General features: G+C 40.2%; 1 protein-coding gene across 2 annotated transcripts; it reads right to left on the reverse strand.

Moving 5' to 3' along the window:
- Positions 1 to 8,716: 8,716 nt before the first annotated feature.
- On the reverse strand, positions 8,717 to 20,078 carry cenpi (centromere protein I). 2 transcript variants are annotated; one of them, XM_068585328.1, is made up of 20 exons: positions 19,835 to 20,078; positions 19,012 to 19,149; positions 18,584 to 18,702; positions 18,134 to 18,241; positions 17,644 to 17,692; positions 17,501 to 17,547; positions 17,182 to 17,271; positions 16,951 to 17,076; positions 16,600 to 16,743; positions 15,263 to 15,383; positions 14,936 to 15,030; positions 14,712 to 14,829; positions 14,434 to 14,498; positions 13,639 to 13,748; positions 12,561 to 12,696; positions 11,796 to 11,920; positions 11,306 to 11,354; positions 10,455 to 10,673; positions 9,444 to 9,485; positions 8,717 to 9,283 (listed from the first exon to the last, which is right to left on the reverse strand). In XM_068585328.1, exons 1-20 carry the CDS (start codon positions 20,004 to 20,006, stop codon positions 9,137 to 9,139), a joined length of 2,220 nt encoding a protein of 739 aa, XP_068441429.1. In that variant the 5' UTR covers positions 20,007 to 20,078; the 3' UTR covers positions 8,717 to 9,136. The 2 variants fall into 2 exon arrangements, 1 of the variants encoding a protein (XP_068441429.1); XR_011077960.1 differs by lacking the exons at positions 8,717 to 9,283; positions 9,444 to 9,485 and adding an exon at positions 11,505 to 11,592 and having other exon boundaries at positions 10,590 to 10,673.
- Between the last annotated feature and the right edge of the window lie 492 nt (positions 20,079 to 20,570).

The following is a 20,570-nucleotide window of genomic DNA, read 5'->3' on the forward strand; positions in this document are numbered from 1 at the left end:
AAGTAATTACACTTCGATGGCGTCACATATTTATGTGAACTTGACTGCAGACAAAGAAACTAAATCAGCGCCGAGAACAGAAATCGGGGCAGAAGGGCAACGTGTAGATCATCCCACACTCTACTTTTAGGAGATTTCTGTGGCCACCGTGTGCTCTGAGGAATGGAAAACCAACCCTGGTCAGCACAATAGAAAGGCCACATGAATCATTATTGCACACACACACACAAACTAACTGATTGCAAGTGTGGAGAATGTATTTGCTGTTGAAATGACAGGGTTAAAGCTCGTGTTGTTTGCACTAATGGCTACCGTTCTGAAACTGTAATTGGTAGAGCCGCCGTCTCTGCAATGTGTGCAAATGTGTAGGTGAATAAAGAGCCAAAGCTGTGAAAGTAACACCCAGGTTGAAACCCAGGAGAGAAGAAAAGCCAAGGCAGACATGCAAGCGTCCATCAACAAGGAAACAAAAACAAAATCCAGTGTGTATATATTTGTCACAATGTTCCACTGATGCAGATTATGATGATATTTATACATTTAACTCCTTCAACCAAGCAGACAATGACTATAATTATCAAAGAACAATACATAGAAAATATTTAATTTGAAGACAGATATAACGCCTGCTTTGAGGACTTACCAGAAAACAGTCGAGCATTTTTTTTTCCTTCTTAGCCTGAAGGTTAAACTACAGAGTGATTTTGAATGAGTTCGTCATCTTATCTATGTCAGAGGTGGAATTCAAATTGCCATAAATACTCCATTATGTCTCTGAAATGACTTGAAACCAGGTGAGTCAGAGCAATTATTCAAATTAGTCCATCCCATTTCCTAAATCTGAAAAATAAGAGATAAAACAAGAAACGAGCACCGTCTGAGGTGTGAGCCAGAGAGACAAACAACACACATCTGCTGCATAATGTCAACAACCTGCTCCATGAATTTTAAGAAGCCAGCCAAGATAAACAAAAATACAAAGATGGCGTTGAGTGACCGAGCAGTGGAGGACACACCCGAGGTCACACTGCCAAGAAACGACACGGCGATGATCAGAACATCAGAACGTGTCGGCTTTAATTGGAGCGCATCCAACCCATGTGCTGAAGATGAAGTGTGACCAGAGCAGACGCCGCGTTACTCTAACCAGACCTGACACGCAGGAGCTCTCTGTTCGCTTCATAAATAAGATTCAGTGGAAACAGTACAGCAGCGCTCATGTGCCTCAACACAGTTTGGAAAAGAAGTTGCAACCAGGGGAAACAAACTCAGCAGCAGCCACAAGACATATGTTGAACTCAGAGCAGGAGCCATTAGCTCCAATTAGAGTGGAGCGGCGGCAGAGGACTGCTGACGTAACGTTATTGAGCAGAGTGTCTTCTACCGGCTTAAGATCCATCCAGAGAAGTTGTGTGTGTGTGTAGTATTTATACACATACATATATACACATATATATATACACACATACACATATATATATACACATATATATATACACACATACACATATATATATATATATATATATATATATATATATATATATATATATATATATATATATATATATATATATATATATATATATATATATATATATATATATATATATATATATATATATATATATATATATATATGAGAGTCCATTTGAACCGATTAGATACAGCTTCCCTTTATATGATGACCATTTTTCTCGAGCATTGCAGTGATGGAGGATTTTGTAAACAATGGATTTTAATTTTTAAAAGAAGCCATGAATCAATTGTCACCGACTAATTGCCACATGTGAAATCATTCATTTGCTGGGACATGCTGCTGTCAGAAGGGCTAATTGAGTGTTATTCAGCGCAAAAGCAGAAATGTAACACGTTCATTACAGCTGAAGACGATGGGAATGTCAACTAAGTTATTGGACAGGTTTTCGGCCAAAAGGCTTGTGCAGGGTGAGAAATGAAAGAGATCACCAGTGATCATGATTCACCCTGAGGAAAACATGAATCCTCTGTGCTTAAGTTCATTATAATTCATAGTTGTAGAGACATTTCTCTTTAAACAACAAATATCAGCATCTTGTTAGCACAAGAGGAAAAGGACATGTTTATCAAAGTCAGTATGATTCATTCCATGGGAACCAGGAGACCGTCTGTACAACATTTCACTGCCACTCAAACAATAGTTGGTCAAATATTCCAATCTGGACAAAAGTGGTGACCCGAGCAAGCGATGAATGCCATCCTTAAATCCATGCTGCAAGCGCGGCCAAACACACAAGCTGACACACAAACAAGAGGATGGAGAGAAAACTGGCATGCACACGCACACAGACACACACACTTGTAGTTACAAATTGTAAACTAAGCAACTGGACCCCACTGCTCTCTCTCACCCATGCGGCCATATTAAGGATGGCTTGCCACATTGTGAGAGGTCCTCGGAGCATCTCCGAGAGCAAGGCCTGCAGTGCCGGGCAGTAAATAACCAGCATAAACGTGTCGCGGGAGACAACCAGCAGACACCAACCCATTTAATGTTAATAGGAAAGCATCGGTTACCAGATTCTAAATAATAGCTTGCAGTCGCGATGGCCAAGGATAGGTACCTCAGGCGCAGGAATTTATGGAGTTAGTAAATTGCTTTTCTATCCCCATTCTTCCCCCATTTGTCCATTTTGCAATCTCTCAGCTCAGGGTGGGGATGATTGAGAGGTGCAAGGAGATGATGAGACTGTTGCAGCCTGCCTCACTGAGCACACCTATCCTACGGCCACAAAGCTCCGGATGATGATGCTCCAAGGTGTACAACAACTATCCGTCCATCTGGGTCTCAGGAGGGACAGCCACCTGACAGGGCTCGGATATAGTTCTATTCCCACAGCGTCTGAGGTGTTAGGTTGGGCCCGCGGCTCTCTTGTCAGACGGTACTGTTCTCACCCGATTATTGAAGGCATTTAGACCAAAATGAATACTTTTCAAATTAGAATAGTATTCTCATTTTGCAATGACACATCTAAAAACAATTTCTAGCATGTATTAATTTATTATTTTGAAAAAATAAAGGATAAGCCTGGCAATATTTGTAAGTTTGTCGATGTCACAAAAATGAAAAGAAAAAATCCACACTGTGTTATTCTGTCTCTCTTAACACCAGCTCCCACCTCTCTATGTCCCTCAGCTTCAAGCCCAGTGGTATCCATAGACATCTTTAAAGAGCCACTCAGCAGCTGAAAACCTTGTTTTGCTTCAGAGGTTCAACAGCTCACCGCGCTGCAGGAGCCTGTGACATCATTGTAAGGTACTCTTTAAAAACAAGTCACCATTATATATATATATATATATATATATATATATATATATATATATATATATATATATATATATATATATATATATATATATATGTGTGTGTTATATATTATAAATACACAAACAGAAACAAATACATTTGTTGTGGACAATTTTCCACGGTGGCTTTCGTAGATATTTACGGCACCAGGACAGTGAATGTGGAATCAACACAAAATAAATGAGGTAAGAGGCTCAGGGGAATAGGAAAATCAAGCTTTGGGTACAGAAACAACACTTATTAGTTGGATCAATTACGTCGTGGATTTGGTCTTTTCATGGGGTTTCTTAACACTTATCAATTATTCATTAACTGAGAAGACATGGATGTGACAATTGAATTTGTAATATGAAACGATTACCAGTGAGCCAAGCCTTTGTGTAACTCAACCACAAGCATGCATGGGGGGAAATTAAATCAAAACAAAGAAAAAAGGACTGACACAACAGGGAAATTTGACTAAAATCAAGCATTTTTAAGTTTGGTAGAAAATTCATACAGTAGTGAAAAGAGTCAAATGAGCTTGGATATCTCCAGCTATGCGGACTGCGTGCAGACGTTGTTGTTAATTACACTCATGTGAAGAAGGAGAGTCTTGGAAAAACGTCACAAACAGAAAATGTGCTTCGAATGCTGAGGAAAGAACGGGTCATAAAAGCTCTTTCACTGCAAAAAATTCAGTCTCGCAAAATAAGGCAATATGGAAATGCCAAATCATCGAGGGTTATATCTGCACCCCTGGAGAGCAAGGTGACAACAGTAAGGTCAAAGCTCGGGGTCATATGTAATTAAATCACTGTGACAGTTTGGCTCCACTGGGTCTCACTGAGGTCAGGACTCGTAAACTCATCACTGCTTTCCTCTGTGGAGAAAGAAAATATGACTCCAGACTAATGATTCATGATCTCGGTGCTTACCAGAAATCACAGCATCTGACCTGCAGTCACCTTTTTATTGTAAATAAGGAAAAATCTTCTCTGTGAGAATATGTAATGTCACTACAGGCAGTTGGTAGGTTGCTAATTCTTAACGCTCTGCTAGAGTTTCTGAAGACCCGGGGCAGACTTTAACAGAGGGTGACATTTTCAGATCACTCTCCTGAATTAAAAAAAGGGGGAAAAGAAAAACATGCCCGAGACAATCTTTAACACAGCTTGCTCCCCCACATAAAAGTATAAATAATGCAATCCCAAAATACATGTTTAGGATTCATCAGAGGAGATGAAAACAAACCATGAAAGAAACAAGCTCCTCGCCTTAAACTATTGGGTATTTGAGATTAACCTTTCACACTCCCAAAACTATTAAAAAAGACTCCAGAGAAGGTCAAGGAAGTGGAGAAAATACAAATGCCCTCGCACAATGATTCTACTCAGGGTATTCGTCGCCCACGGGGAAATGTTATATCGTTTGTGTCATCTGTCCAATGTTTTTTTTTTCCCTTTTTCCATTTCTGAGTTGCTTTCTGGAGCTATGCCCAAAATCATTTTATTGCACATTATATTGTGTATGAAGCTAAAAGTCATGAATAAAAGGTTTCAAATAGCTAGCGGGATATAATTGATTGATAATTAGCTAAAAGTAATTAGATATGGATAAATGGCTGAATATGATAGCTAAATGCAGCATCTGCCAAATGGACCAAACCAATTGAAACATTTACAATCGATTGAACGAACAATATCCACATGTTGGCGTGAAACTAGAGACCATCTTGGTTTGGTTGCTTGACCACACCCTTCTTTCAAATTCTACCCTATTTTTGAGCTCAACTGCACAACTGTAACATGTCAGCACTGCATCCTGCGCGGTTGTCACACTACTGTAGAGACAAAGCCTGTCCACAGAGATAACGAAATAAAAAACACACCTGACTAAGTAGTCCAAACCTCCACTCTGGTAATTCCTGCTCGGTGTCTCCAAGACCACATTTTGACATGACACACTCACAAAGACTCACAAGGTGATACCGGCGGCGCTGTCACGGCTTAATGGCGTCCAGTTGGAAGTGAATTCAAATGAACACGTTTGAATCTTATGTTTCCTCCGATGACTGCGGGGGTTCACCAGACAAAAAGACTTAACAAACCGCTGCCTTCTCATTAACATACAAGTGACAGAAACGCTGTCCTCTTAAGGATGAATAAATAACAAAACAACAGGATGACACTATGAGATTTAATCTATATTCTTCAACGCACAGCTGGAGGGAGAGTGTTGAAAATGCATAACATAGAATATGACCAGGAGGCATGTAGATGGAGAGAGGCAGTGACAATAGAGAACATCCTCGTAATCCTTTTAGCGTCGTTCACAATTATAGCTCACTACTGTGTGTGAAGCCTTAAAAAACACTCTGCCAAATCTAGTTACAAAGAGCAACACGTTGGCCTAATATGCAAGCTGCTACGGCCATCACAAGGTATGCCACTCATTAACCATTATAAAAACCCACAATCTGCAGGGATTTCTCTCTGATTCCTTACATTTGCAGATGTTTTGCAGCAGTCTTTGAGATCAAAAGACTTGCAATTCTATCATGACATTGGATTGCCTGAAGAAAAGTCTGATGTTCTCCTGTTCTGAAGGAAATGAGCTTTCAGAGAGTAACTGGAGGATTTCTGACCGTGGAAATTACTGCAAGCTATTTTAAATGAATGCAGATTGATAACACTGAAAGGTCCTGCATAATGACACATGAAAGTCCCATTCGGAGGAATTCTCAGGATGACACTTGGCTCACCCTTTCTGGAAAAGGAAATATTATTCCACTATTTCTTCTTACCAAAATAAACCTTTTAAAGCTTCCAGAGGCCTTCAATTCCATCTTGAACTGAGCCATGAACACCAAGAGCTTTACGATCACAGATGAAAGAATACAAAATCAATCTGTTGGGAAAAATACTTTTTGATGCTAAAACCGAGATGATTGCTTTTTGTATTAACGGAATTTCCACCCATGTGTTTGACTGCTTATTGAAAATGAATATAAAGTCAATATTTGGACACGACAGCACTGATGCATGTACAATTCACAAGATGAACTGATTAGTCACAGGTCATGGCTGTAGCAACCTGAGGGACATCCACATGTTTGGAGTTTTAGATGAAAAGACAGCAGAATTGCTGTGAATATTGGTCTGTATTTGTCCAGCATGTGACGCGAACAAACTTTGATTTAGTTGTTAGCATTTGTCCATCACATTAGGCTTGAGAGCAGGGTCAGGTCATGTGTATTTTTTTGTATTTCAAATATAACCTACTGCTGCTGTCACATCCACAGAGGCAGGATTACTCCTCCCTACAAATATTTCCCGAAATTATCCCACGCTGTGCTGCGTCCTCCCGAGGACTTCAAAAAAAACTGTCTTGGGGCTTAAGACGCAAACCGTGTAATTGTTACAATAATTACTCGCGACATGCAGAGTTCAAATCCGGCTCAACACCTCAGTCTGCCATCACACGTCAGTCTCCACCCACACAAACGGATGAGGCAGAGAAGACCTCAAAATGCTCATTTTTCTGCAGGAAGCGAGAGTTGCAAGGAAACTCGCAGGAAAAGGTCCAGCAGGCTTTCTTTCTTTTTTCTTCCTCCTCTGTGCTCCAAAAAAAAAGCGCACACTTAAAATCAGTGTCGGTAAATGTACTTCCTCTCATCCGCAATTAGTGCATGGAGAAACTGTGTGTGTTGTCCGGTCAGTTTGTGAGCTGCGTGTTGTTCAGCATAAGGAACAGAAAGAAATAAGAGTACTTGCTGCCAACACGTCCAGTTGCGCACCTTTCGTCCTGGAGGTCCACCAACAGACCCGGGCTTTTAGTTGTCCTGAGGCGCATCCGGTAAAACATCATCCATCACACGGATGTCGCCTTGTTGGAAAAATAAAAAATAAATCCAGCTGCCAAACTGCGACCAGGACGACGTGCAGTGCCCTAACTGCAGCACAGCAGCCCATCTGTACCTCAGCATGCACAGGAGTGACCCAAAGGCGCTTAAAGAAGCCAGACACATTGTCACACCATGAGCCTGTTTGCCCGGAATGTGAGGCGAACCGGCTTCCACCACAACACTATTATTTCTTGGGAAAACACAAACACACACACACACACACACAAAAACGCAGACTTGAACAATCTTACCTTTCTGTGCCCGAGGCAAGGATTTGGCTCAGTTGGGACTGGCACGGCTCGGTCCAATGTGTTGGCGAGCAGGCTGGAAAGAGCTACTCCTACGTGAATGAAGCTGAAGAAAGTGAGAGCGCAGCGGCGCGGATCCGGACCGGCGGCGGGGTCCGCGTCTCTGACGCCGACATCAGCGGGGAGCTGCAGTCTTGGAGGCTTGAAGGTGGCTCCGGTCTTCACACCAGCGCGGCGACATGAGCAGCCTGTCTCCTCCGCTGGGTTTTAGTCTCCAGACACACAATGGCAGCGCCTCACAAAGCCGGGAGTAGGGATGAAATGAAATACTAAGCCGAAAACTTCCGCGGCTCTGGTGCGTTATGAGAGCTGCAGGAGGGAGGCTCTGTAGTCACAGCTCGGAGGAGGAGAGGAGGGGGGGGGGTCCAAAAAATAAATATCGGACAGGGTGAGGTTGAGAGAGCACATCTTTTCTACAACTCTTCATCTTCTGACAGCGGCATGACAACTTGTAAAATAAAAAGTATAAATTTAAAAAAAATAATTGAATGTACGTGCTGTCGTCTCAGGTTTAATCAAATAAAGGATGGCAGGAAATGAATGTTGATAATTGTTGACATGCTTAAATTAAACTGGTTTCATCTTTTGACATGTTTCATGAAATTTAAATAAATAACAGCTGATGACAATAACAGTAAGTTGCAGTACTAACATGGTGACATTGCATTATGGCTTTTGTGGGTACCTGGAGAGGTTACTGTTCTCCCCTTTTGTTCCAAATTACAATGATGTGAAGGGTGAATATTGAAGCACAATTATTTGACATGTTCCAGTTCAATATTTTTGCCACAGGCAGCTGATCACTGTTTGTACCTTGCGTGCAATGATTCCATCCAGTGTTCTCATGAGACGACACGCCAGAGGCTTTTAAACTATCCAGATGGGTCCCTCAATTAAAACAAAATGTGGTTTTCCAGATGGCAGAGCGACTGGCTGAAGAATACATAAGAATACGTATACATATTGCACATTCTCAAATAACTGACGTCATCTGAAAGAGGTACAATTACATGAGAAACCAAGACCAAGACAGTGGCAAACCGTGATGTAATGCAGAATGACGTTAGGACACTACAGATTGATTTTATTTGCTTCGGAAGTAAAAAAAAGTCTTACATTTATATATCAAGAGTCAGGTTTTGCAGGTGGCAAGCTTTACAAGAATATAACACAAAGACTTTTACAATGCAGGAGCGGTTTTAATATCAGTGTGTTGACGTAAATACAATGTTTCTTATGAATAACGTAATAAAATACTGCAAGTAAAATATTTAAAAGTTTCCTTACTATCTTGTCAAGTTGTATGTGGATCAGAAGTTCTTTCTGTGCTGTAAAAGGTTTTGTGAACATTTCTTACCGACCAATGATCTACTAATTTAAACCTAATCCTGACGATGCTTTTGGCAAATGGCTGCCAGGGCGTTATGGTCTATAATCATTGAATAAACAGTAATATAAGTACAAATACACAATAAACACAAATACATATGTACACAAGAGGAAATATGTACAAGTCTATTTAAAAAATAAAGGGGGGCGGGTGGAGGGGGGGCGATGCAAGTGGTGGTTTTCCTCTCCACTGAGCATCTCCCTCTGCTATGTGGACAGGCTGTCGCCCCGCCCGTCGCCCCGCCCGTCGACCTCCGTCAGCGGCCGGCTGGTGTTGCTCTGAATGAACTGTTTAAGGCCTTCATAACCTTGACTGAACAAATACTCCAGGTACCAGCTCCAGGGCTTGGAATGCTGAAACACACAGACAGAAACATGCCCAATCACATTCAAGACATCAGAAGGTTTCTATGATCAAAGCAATTGCTCTTGATCTCTGAAATATGAGTGACGCACATCAAACTGCATGTAAGACTAATAATAAATGCAAAAATAAAATGTAGAGCCCTCATACCTTTAAGGAATTGAGGTCCATGTCCTTTCTCTCCGGCCAACACTGAAAAAGAGAAAACATAATTATTCACTGTCAGTCTACCCTGCTAAATCTCATAATATCGCTGCTGAATGTTGCAGCTGGACCGAACCAAAAAAGGCATGTGTATTATTAAACATGATGAAAACCAAGTCTCATGCTGTACTCATTAATAATAAAATGTCCTTCTGTATTAATGTATCTTCTATGAAGAATACATTAATACCACATCTGTCTCCTTGTCTTGCCTGTAGGTCCATTAACCAAACCGTACAGACTGTCTGCATGCCGATCCTTCACGCGCCTCTTACGGTTGAACATAAGCAACAGCATCAGAGAATACACTGTAGCCCAGACTCTACATAAGAGGTGGACTAAGCCATCGCGACGTCACCCATTGGTTTGTAGAATGTTGTTTGGAAGCCTCGAGTTTGACTGTCGGCATTTTGTTTTTTTCATTTCTTCTTCACCGTGACTTTTTAAAAATCAAGTGACACAAGAGGGTGGAGCTAAGAAGCCAAAACACTGAAGACGACAATTTGAGCCAAAGGTTACAATTAACTTGAATGAACTGAAAGGAATGAAGTTGTAAGACAAAAAACACCCCAAAACATGGTGTGGTAGCCATAAATCATAACCTGCTTTAATGTCTATTTTACACAAAATGGGACCATAATTTACTAAATGAACAACATGCTGTATTCAAGAATACTTGAAACTAGTGTTTGAGATCATAAACTCCTGTTCGCAATGTTGTCTGAGGTAATAAATCAAGTGATGCGATTCTTCTCATAGACTTCTATACAATCAGTTTATCTTTGTATGCAGATGAGACGCCCCCTAAAGGCTGTTAGAAAGAATGCAAGCGTCTACATTAGTTTGACTTTTCAGACCCAGAGGAAACTGCTTGGTACATAAAATGTTGTGCAGCAGGTAGGATCCAACTCAAATATCTTGAAAACACACAAGACATCCGAAAGGCTCCACACTCACCCTCTGGTGAAAGTCGAAAGCGTAGCTCATGAAGGCCGGGTGGTGAATGAGGTCAAAGCTCGCCCAGTATTGTGGCACATTGCTCTTGAGCAGCAGCTCCTCTCCCAGCTGTACACCCATGTCTGGTTGAAACATGTTGGAGTTCCACAGGCAGTTGACCATGACGACTGCGTAATGGTTGAACTGACGGAACGTCTGACGGCTGATGTGAAAGGCCTGCTGAAAAACAGGATCGAGAGGGAGCGACAAAATGAGGAATCAAACAAAAGAAAGAGGCAAAAGCAAACTACTCTACATAGGTAGAAATGTTCACATTTGATGTTTGTTGTACCGATTTGGATGCCATTTACCAAGTCCATTTCCTTAATAAAAAGTGCCTCTGACATTTCCAGGGGAGCATGCTGGTTGCCCGTCATATACTTGTAAATTCACAGCTCGCAGTGGCAGATGTATTAAAAGCAACAACTTTTAAAGTCCTCGTCTCAGAGGATATTAAAGGTTAGTAAATGTAGGTAAATGCATGTGGATTCTTTAAGAGCTAGACAGAGAGGTGGAATATATATAAAAGCTACCCACAGTGAATTAAATTAAACAGAAAATCACTTGAGAAGTTTTCACCAGATAAATGCCTGAAATGTAAATGCAATCATAAGAAATGCATTCAAAATCCATAGGTTGAGAAAAAAGGTTAAATTTGCTCTTCAAATCAAATCACTTCTCATAGAAAACTATTTGCTTTCCGTTGTATGTTAAGTACCTGCAATGGAAAGTTAAGTACGTGCAATGGAACAAAATAGGCTCTTTACAGTATTACCGTAAAGCAATCAACCGGAATTTTGTATTTCTTTTACCTCTGTGAGTTTTTCCTGACTTTTGGCTGATGTTAAGTTCACCTTGTACCTGAACAAACAAGAAACAAGAAACAGTGAACACTGTGCTCATCACTTATGGCTAAACAGATTTTTAAATGGCCTGTCAAAGAATATAATGCAATTATAGTGCAATTTTATTTTGCCATGACATTTTTACACTTAGCTTTGGCAGAATTACTTCAGAGCCCTTGGGTGTAGTCAATTAGCCGACACTAAGGATTTGTGTTATGAAAGCTTGCCCTAGAGTTACGAATGATGCTTGAATTCTAGATAAAACGGAGAAGAGTGCTTAAGTGCATTGCCTCTTAGACTCTTATTTTCATAAATCATGCATTAAAATATACATACAATTTATCCATTTGATTTCTGTTCTGTTCCATCATCAAATATGCATTGACATACGACCTACTACATTACGGGTGCTTCTGTATGCATCAGGGCAGGTTGAAGCATGAGTTCAAGTCCCCACCTGTACATGATGTAGGCAAGTCGGTCCACGCTAACAGGGTCAGTAGCAAACAGGGCTGGATAAAACACTCCAGATGGGGGCATCACCACGAGAGGGAGCCCATACTTCAGAAACGTGTCGCACACCTGGGGTAGAAGAGTAATATGAAGAAAAAAAACACCCACAGATAGTAAACAATGAAAAGACAATCAAACATTCAAAACAAGCAATTATCAGGGAAACTTCCTCTCTGAACTGAAAGAAACCCAAAACATCTTTCAGTGTTTCTAAAATGTTTATTTGATTGCAATATAAGGATATTTTCTTTCTTGGATTTTATTTATTTATTGTATGGATTAATTCTTAAGAATGTCTAAATCACCTCTTTATCAATTTCATTTGATATTCATTGCCGCTTATTTCATTAATCTTACAAAATCCTTCTGATCCCCAATTGGTCTTTCCATATTTATATTTAACGTATTTCAAGACCATCTTGTATGTATTGTAACATTTATTTCTTACATTCTACTACAGGTATGTTCACTTGACCAGGAGTCAATTCATGCCATCATGTTCACATGATGAACTCAGCACCTCCTTGAACAGATGAATGTGAAAACAGGCTTAAAATGTCAAACTCTGCACATACATTATTCTGCACAGTGAAGTAGCTATAGGCAACATCTTTTTTTGAGTGGAGAGGATCTGTAAATAGAACCAGTGCAGCCTAGGCTCAGGTTGCGTCATGTCTCAAACAATCATAAGTATTATTAGCTTATTTACTGTCTCGTAGAAGTCCAGGATGAAGCTGAGGAGGAGAGAGTGGCAGCCTTCAAGCTGAAGGCTCAGAGAGGCCAGTTGCCCCACAAAGTCAACCAGTTCCATCACCGAATCCTTGAACCCCGACAGAGTCATGTTTCTGGAACAGGGGGAAGAGCAGTGAGTCAGACACACAGAATGATGTTGAGTGAAAGTTGGAACACCAAGCAGACTATTTGCTTATTTGAGTCGAGCAGTGCCTCAAGTCTCAGATAGGACACAAGAAAAGCACCCAAATCAGCCACATGACATTTCATTACAATACAAAAGACAAACTGAATCAAGAGTGATGTTGAGAAAGTGTACTCAAATACACAATCAATGATCTAATTTCAGAGTTGTACTTGGGCTAAATACCAGAGGTGAGTTTGAAAGTAGCAGTGAATAGAAAATGGATCCCTACACTTATTGCATCATTTGTTGTGGTTGTAGACATGGGAGGACTCAATATTGAAGAAGCCCAGGTTTTTGAACATAATTGACACCTACTACACCCCTTAAATTTGGAAGCTGAAAAATCATTTACCCGGAGATTAGCGATGTTTTTGTCTGCCAACTAATTTTAATTAAAGGATTTGATGGATAAATGGGCTCAAAACCAAACGTAAAACATGTCGATACACACGTCTACCTATGTTGCTTTAGTTAGTGGATGATAGATGGCTTGAATTTAAGCTAAATCATTACTGTAAAGACCATTATATGGATTTGGTCATGATTTTTTGTTAAAAAAAAAAATCTAAAATGTCTAATTTAGAAGATAACACAAATGAATAGTCTCACATTTAGAACAAAAATGGGTAAATCAACTGGAATACCGACAACAGGGATTTCTTTTCATTACACAAAACCACAGTAAATATCTGAGGCAACACCTGGACACTTTTATTACATCTGTGAGAAGTGATTAGGTGTGAGTTCTTGGCTTGAAAGCAAAAGCTCAATGAGCTATAACCCTTATGCGTTCATGTAAAGTCCCAAAGTGTTTCCGGATTTATGCTCAGGGCATAAACAAGTAGCAGGAAGTAGACGCAAAACTCACATGCAGGTGTGGCTGTTGAGGCTGATGTCCAAGTCGTCCTCCAGGGCATACACCGAGTGCCAGGTCAGCCACTTCAATAGCATATTGTTCAGGCACTCCATCAGTCCACACTGCAGACACACGATGAAGAGGAGAAGCACACAGCATTAGGGATGAGTACTGAAACACGGCATTAAATAGACATAGGGCGCAAGTGCTAAATTATTAAAGACCCCGGTATTGATTAGCTTAGATGTTACTGGTTCTGCTTTTGGTACTGTATAAATTAACAACATTGATTTCCAATTTAAAGCGGAAACCCTGCTTTAAGTATGAACGAACGAGGTAACAAAACGCTGAGAAGTCTGGTTAAATTTCTTGAGAGTTGATGCTCACAATGTTTGTTGCCACAAGTGCATTTTTACGTCCATCATCACAACATTACTCAATCGTTCTGATTTATTCAAAGCAACGCTTTACCATTCGCTACTCAAGAATGTTAATACTTATACAGTACATGAGAGAAAATAAAGCAATATCAATTCTTGTTTCTCTTAAACAACAAAAAGCACCAATAAGAGTTCCAACAAAGTGTCCGATTGATAAGCAGTATCTGTAAGAGTAGCAGTACAGTTCAAATCTACCCATCTCTACTGCACATACAGTAGTTCAACCACTTAAATTCAAATACATCATGAGCACTGTATTACAAGAAAAACACTATTCCATCTTTTCTACGAAATTATAACAAAGTTTTGTAATTCAAGTACCATGGCAAGGTACCATTTAACTTGTGCCTCAGGTAGGTAAACTCACCTTGAAAAACAGTGAGGCTGTGAAAAAGAGCTGCAAGAGTGGCTCAAAAAGAAGACATCTTATTTCTGAAGAGGGGGAGACAGAAGGTTAGTTTTACCAGCTACAGTACATTGTTCAATTCAATTACTCGACTGTAACACAATGAGGCTGGCCTTGTTAATATGGGAACTGATACTCAAGTGGAGAGCAAGGCGAGGTTGACTCTGTGTGTTTAACAGGGATAGACATAAAGACAGATCACTAAACCCGGTGACGAACAAAACTCAAGGAAAACTCACGGGAACTGGGGACAACAGGGATGTTGCTCAGCAGGCCAAGGATTTGTGGGCGGAGGAGGGAACCGTCCCAAACACTGAGAAATTTGTAGAGGAAAGCCTCCGAGCAGGAAAACCCCTCCTGGTGGATAAAAGTGACAAATTAAAAACCTAATGAATACAGGGGATAGTAAATGATAGGAGCAAGGTACAGCGGTGGCCATCAGGGCCTGAAATGTGAGGCTCACCTGGAGAAAGTGCTGCGTGGACAGCAACGTGTTCAAAAACTGCAGCGCTTCTTCTGAATTCTGTGAGGCTCCTCCATCACCACAGAACAAGAACTCTTGAAAATAGCACAAAAGGGTATTTAGTGAGTGATAAAGTCAAGGGAATAAAAATAAAACATCTTCACAGAGTGAGTTCCTCTCCAGTCTCTTAAAACCCCTCTCTGAAAAAATCCTTTTGATATGCCAACGCGCTTATGTATTTGGGTTCAACTTAAGGTTGTCTTTACTTTGGATGAATCTTCCTGACAGAACATGTCACTATAGTTTGGTACTGCCACACCCCCTTACCTTCGTGGAGCGCGTGGCCCAGCCAGAAGTTGAGGCGTAGAAGGGCAGACTCATCCTGAACACAGTCCAGGTACTGCAGTGCCAGACTGGAGCCCAGCAGTGAGCCCATCTGAGCGGGCAGCTGGCGGAGGTAAAATAAAGAAATAGGACACACACATAATAAAGCATGATTGAGAGGGTGAAATAATCAAACAACCATGAATATAAAAAGTACAGAGAAGAGATGGAAAACTAAAAATATGCTTCCAAAGTTCAAATTTGTTTCAAATTAATCTGTTTACCTGCTACAGAATAAGAATAAACTGATTCTCATGTCCTTGTTTTCATTGAGTGGGCCACCAATCCGCTGCTGAGCTAATTCTTCAGTATCCAGTAATCCCTATAATACCAGCACTGGGACATTTCTGTCATCACACTGGATAGTTGATACAGTCCCGTATCGTGTATTAACAGCTGCCTCCCAATATGGGGACTTTCATCAATATAATAAATTATACAGAATAAGGAAAAGACAAACTGTGACTGGAAACAGATCAGCCCTCTAATAATTATGTAGCAACTGTATCATTAAACTGAAAAAGCACCATTTTGCTTTTGATAACAGGAGGCAGGCAATGAGGGAAATAATCAATGAGCCTTTGTCAAAGGCTTTGTTGAATAGTTTTATGAATGAGATGGACCGTAATCATCCGTCTTGCCTAAGATACAGAAAAAGTAGATCTTTCTTGGCAATAAACACAGTTGACGCTATCGCCATCCAATTGCCTCGTATTGGCTTTGCAGGCGGTAAAAGAGGAGAATTTATGTAGCATGACACATGAAGGTCTGTGAGCCATTAAAAATGACTTGTATTATTTTATCAAGTCACTGAATCTGCAGAGCAAATAGATACTTATGGAGAGTCATCTTTAAATGACCATTTGCTATGAAACTTTGTTTGAAACATTGCTCAGATTCAGCTCATCTAAGTCTATTGATTTAATTACTCATAAAACAGATACACCACCATATCTGTGAAAAGATGGATATACTACTATGATGTACAAACTAAACTATAACAGTGACACAGCGCCACCCTGTGGCTGTGAGGGTGCATCACATTGAAATTTGAGTGGTTACAAACCCTAAAGGTACGTAAAAACTGGCCTACATTTTATTCTACTGCTTAAATGGTTGAACTACAGGAGTTATGACTTAATTTACATTCAATCTGTTGAGTTCCAAGTCCAGATGTGTTCGAACTAACAAGTAAAAGACAGAAGAAGCAAGACAATAAAAAGGGGCAGAGGCAGCACCCTACAGATACAGAACTCAGAGATTTTTCTAACAGAAATTACCTCAATACGGTGAATATTTTCCAAGATCTGAGCAAAGGAGTGCAGCTGCACCAGAGGGACCACCTTTCTGCAGGAGGACAGCTCACTCTGACCTTCTTTACCGACCACAGAACTCAACACCGGCAATTCCAGGTGGCAGTGTTTCTGAGAGAGAAAGCAAAGTAAAACAAGAACATGATTAGAAAGCCTGGGTTAGCTTTTATTGTTTTAATTTCCTGACATTAGTAAATGGCTTAAATCACTTCACGTAATTGTCGGACCATGTCACTTGCTGCCATTAGACTTCAATAAGCAGGAGTCATTACAAACGCGGTAAACAGTGTATATGACAACTTAAGTACATGTCCATACCCTTTTCCTGGGGTTAAGTTTAATTGCGGAGGCTAGACTGATGCTGGCAGCAATCTGGGAACCGTTCCTCTTCTGGACAGCAATCAGCGCTGATTTCCAGGGCATATTGTGATTTCTAAACCCACTCTGTAAGAACAGAAAACAAACAACTTTGTTGGCGCTTTCGAGGCGAAGGTTTGTTGCACACTATAACAGCAGGATGAGCATCAACTGCACAGGCCATGTACCAACCTTAATTCGTGAAGAGATGGAGAGCGTCACAAGTTCAGGGCAGAACACTTTGTAAAGTGATAGTAGGCTCAAGAGGAACGGTTGCCTTCCCTGAGGAAACAATACCAACATGTTGACTATGACAGCTTTGTGATAAATGTTTCCTAAAAATGCAGAATACAACATAATAACAATGATAACTGTTTATGGGAAAAATGCACAGAGTGTAGATTAACCCATTCTTTGATTTCTCATTGAATAGATTTTCCTACTAAATAAGGCAAGAATGTAGTAGCTTTGAAAAATGCTCTAGAGGGTGTCAGATCAGCAGGAGGTTTACCAGTCTAGACTGTAGCTCCAGAAGCTTCCTGACTCTGAAGACCCGCACTACAACAAGAAAAGAAATTAAGCAGTCAAGAATAATTGAGCAAAATAGAATAAATGGCATTACAATCATTTTTGGTGGGAAATTGCTTGACTCACCACTTTCCTTTCTTGTCAAAAGGTACAGCAGATGGCAGATATAAGGACACTGAAATAAAGCGACAATGAAATGATATCTTTAATTCCCAGCAGTTGTTCAAGGGATCCCATATCGCATTACAGTGCTGCAGTCATTTCATTACAGGGGAGTCCAATTCTCATTTCTTATTAATATATTATGTGCTCAAACCAGATATGCATATTTTCTGTGCATTCAGGAAGAAATTAACCTTTATTTATCACACCAAGTATGTGTGTCAAACAAGGCACAGCATCCATAAACAGTGAGGCATTTGTCATTTCAAACCTGTTTTTAAAATAGCTCTGGCAAACAATATACTCATGTCATTTAAATTATAAATAAGCGGCGTGAACCCTTGATTTGTGGCTCAAAGACATTTGTAAAGACATGTGTAATGTGTAAATGAATAGTACACACATTTGATTTGATGCCATCTAACAACAATGTAAAGATCATCAGCACACATACCAGATTTTCCTCTGTGACATAGCTGAAGATGAAGCCATAGACAGCCCGAAGTTGGTCCTTTGCATCAATCATGTCAAATACAGTCAACACCCACTTTATAAAGAGAATCTGAAAATTGTGTATGCAAATAAACACAGATTAATTAACTATTGTGCAATCAAAGATAAAATATACAGAATCAAAAGCAAGTAAATCAAAACTCACTCGTCTCAAATGTTTTGAATTCAATATGTTTTCAAAAACTGAGCATCACTCATTAAAAAGAATTGTAATGACTGAATTATTATAATATTGAAAATAGAATAGAGAGCAATAGTTTAAAATCATATATTTTTGTTAATTGAAAAGTAATGGCAAAATAAAAATTAGAATAATACAAGTATATTATTAGAGGGCGACATCTATTCCAACATAATTTTAAGAATTTGGACAAATCAAATTTGCACTTACTTGTGTGCTGATGGGTATTTTTCCAATTCCAAGCCAAACCACCGCTCGAACGACAGCCTCCTGTGGCACTACCGTGGCAGGAATCAGACACTTCAGGACCCGGGGACAGAGAGTAGTCCCTACACAGATACAAAATCAGTTAAAAGGAAGCAAATGTTAAATTTGACGGTAAAATAAAAGTAATTTATACACACTTTCAACAACACTTTTGGGAAGAATGAAAGACAAACGTGTGCAATGTGTTTAAATTGTGGGTAGAATATGTGTTCACAGGAGTGTTAAATGGGCCACGGTGTGAATAAGAGGTGACAGACTTTGTCCAAGGTGTACACTTGCTTGTGTGATGGGAAAGACTCCAGCCCGCTATGACCCTCTACATCCGTCTTGGATGGTATAATACCCTGTTCATCATTGCTGCTAAGTCTTACCCATACGGAGGCTCATTGCAAAGTCCAGCATATTAGAGATGGCCTCTGGGGAAAGTCCTTTACTGTAGGCCACCATCTCCACCCGCACCATGTTCCTCTCGACCTCATCGTTCCCATGCACTGGAGTACCTGCTTCAACTACAGAAAGGAGGGATAACATCAAATCATGTGCGTGTTTAACATGTCAAAACACATGGTTCTATATAGTAACGTGAGGGGAAACAATATCAACCAAATGTAGGAAAAGCAAGAGGGTCAACTCAGTCAAAAAAGACTGGCCAAATGTTTTCAGGTGATGTACATACAGATACACTACTGAGCACTGTTGTCTGTTATCACAGTGTTAACACCTGTTTCAACTAGTATATAAATTACAGCCATCAAAACACGGTATCTGATCAGAGAAATAGCTTGTAGGATAGCTGAACATCCTATTCAGGCCATAGGATGCAGGGGGCACTAATGACAACTTAACCTCATTTGGATGCAAAGATCTCACTCTCGAAAATCTTATTTGTTAGATCAGTAACTTAATGTAGTGCAATTGCTGACGTCACAAGGGTTGCTCCTCCGATACGCAGCGTTTAATAATGCTGTTTCGGATTGTCTCATAGTTCAGAGCTCATAAGTGTTAAGTAACGTTAAGTTAGCAACCTTAGCTGCCACTAAAACTACGATAACACCCGAAATGCATAAAGAACGTGACGTAATCTTGGGTATAACGTTTTCCTGGCCGTGTTTCTAGTCCTTTCACGTCCTATTAGGAACCGCTGAGTAACGCAACCATCTGCCATCGACCATTGTGTGTGAGTCGCAACGTTACCGTCAGAGAAGTACTTCAGGGCCAGAACAAACGGGTCCTCCGCCTCGTTCTTCTTTCTCTTATTTTCCGCGACTCTCAGACTTCTGTTATTACTCCGGCTGGACACAGACTGGTCGCTTGAGGACGACAGGTCTAAACTCGACGGCCCCGATAGGCTAAGCGTTGCTGCCATTTCTACATTGCTAAAAATTTGTAAATACTGTGCTCCGCTCGGTCTTCAGCCATTCAAACAAAACTCAAATCCTCCGCGCGACCGTTTGGTCTGCGCTTGCGCAGTATAGTCTTTCCGTTCGGGGGCTTCACGGAAGTTGTAGTCCGTATATGCCTTCAACCGCCAAAGAGAGTAGGACTACAATAGTTATGGCGCTGTTCATCTCTGTTTTTAAAAATCCATGATCTCATCTAATCATGGCACATAAATCAGAGGAGGCTGCATCGAATAACGTCGAAAACTAATACAAATATAATTTAAAAAAAATAACTGGGTCACTTTGAAATGTATCTAAAATGTATTCGTTCAGAATTTCATAATGCTCTGAAAATCACAAATGTTATTTTAATCACCTTCAACTAAAGAGTATTCATATTTTCGATTAGTCGTCTTTTTAATTTCTATATGATAATTATAATAATAATTGCTTTGGTCTATAAAACGTTAGAAGATTGTCCATCTTTGATTGCCTTTGTGACCAATTCATCTGTCTGACCAACAGTCCGAAAGTCCTAGAATAGAAGA

Source organism: Clinocottus analis, unplaced genomic scaffold, assembly GCF_023055335.1.
Source record: "Clinocottus analis isolate CAN_PGR_092001 unplaced genomic scaffold, fCliAna1.0.p SCAF_10, whole genome shotgun sequence".
In the NCBI taxonomy this organism is placed as follows: Eukaryota; Metazoa; Chordata; class Actinopteri; order Perciformes; family Cottidae; genus Clinocottus; species Clinocottus analis.

Bases quoted from the DNA above. Each gene is read 5' to 3' on its own strand.
- cenpi (XM_068585328.1), bottom strand. From the start codon at position 20,006: ATGGCAGCAACGCTTAGCCTATCGGGGCCGTCGAGTTTAGACCTGTCG. The intron at 17,077-17,181 runs GTTGGTACATGG...CTGTTCTTACAG, and splicing joins CCATCTCTTCACGAATTAAG to AGTGGGTTTAGAAATCACAA. The intron at 9,486-10,454 runs GTGAGTGTGGAG...TCTCTTTTTCAG, and splicing joins CTTTCGACTTTCACCAGAGG to TGTTGGCCGGAGAGAAAGGA.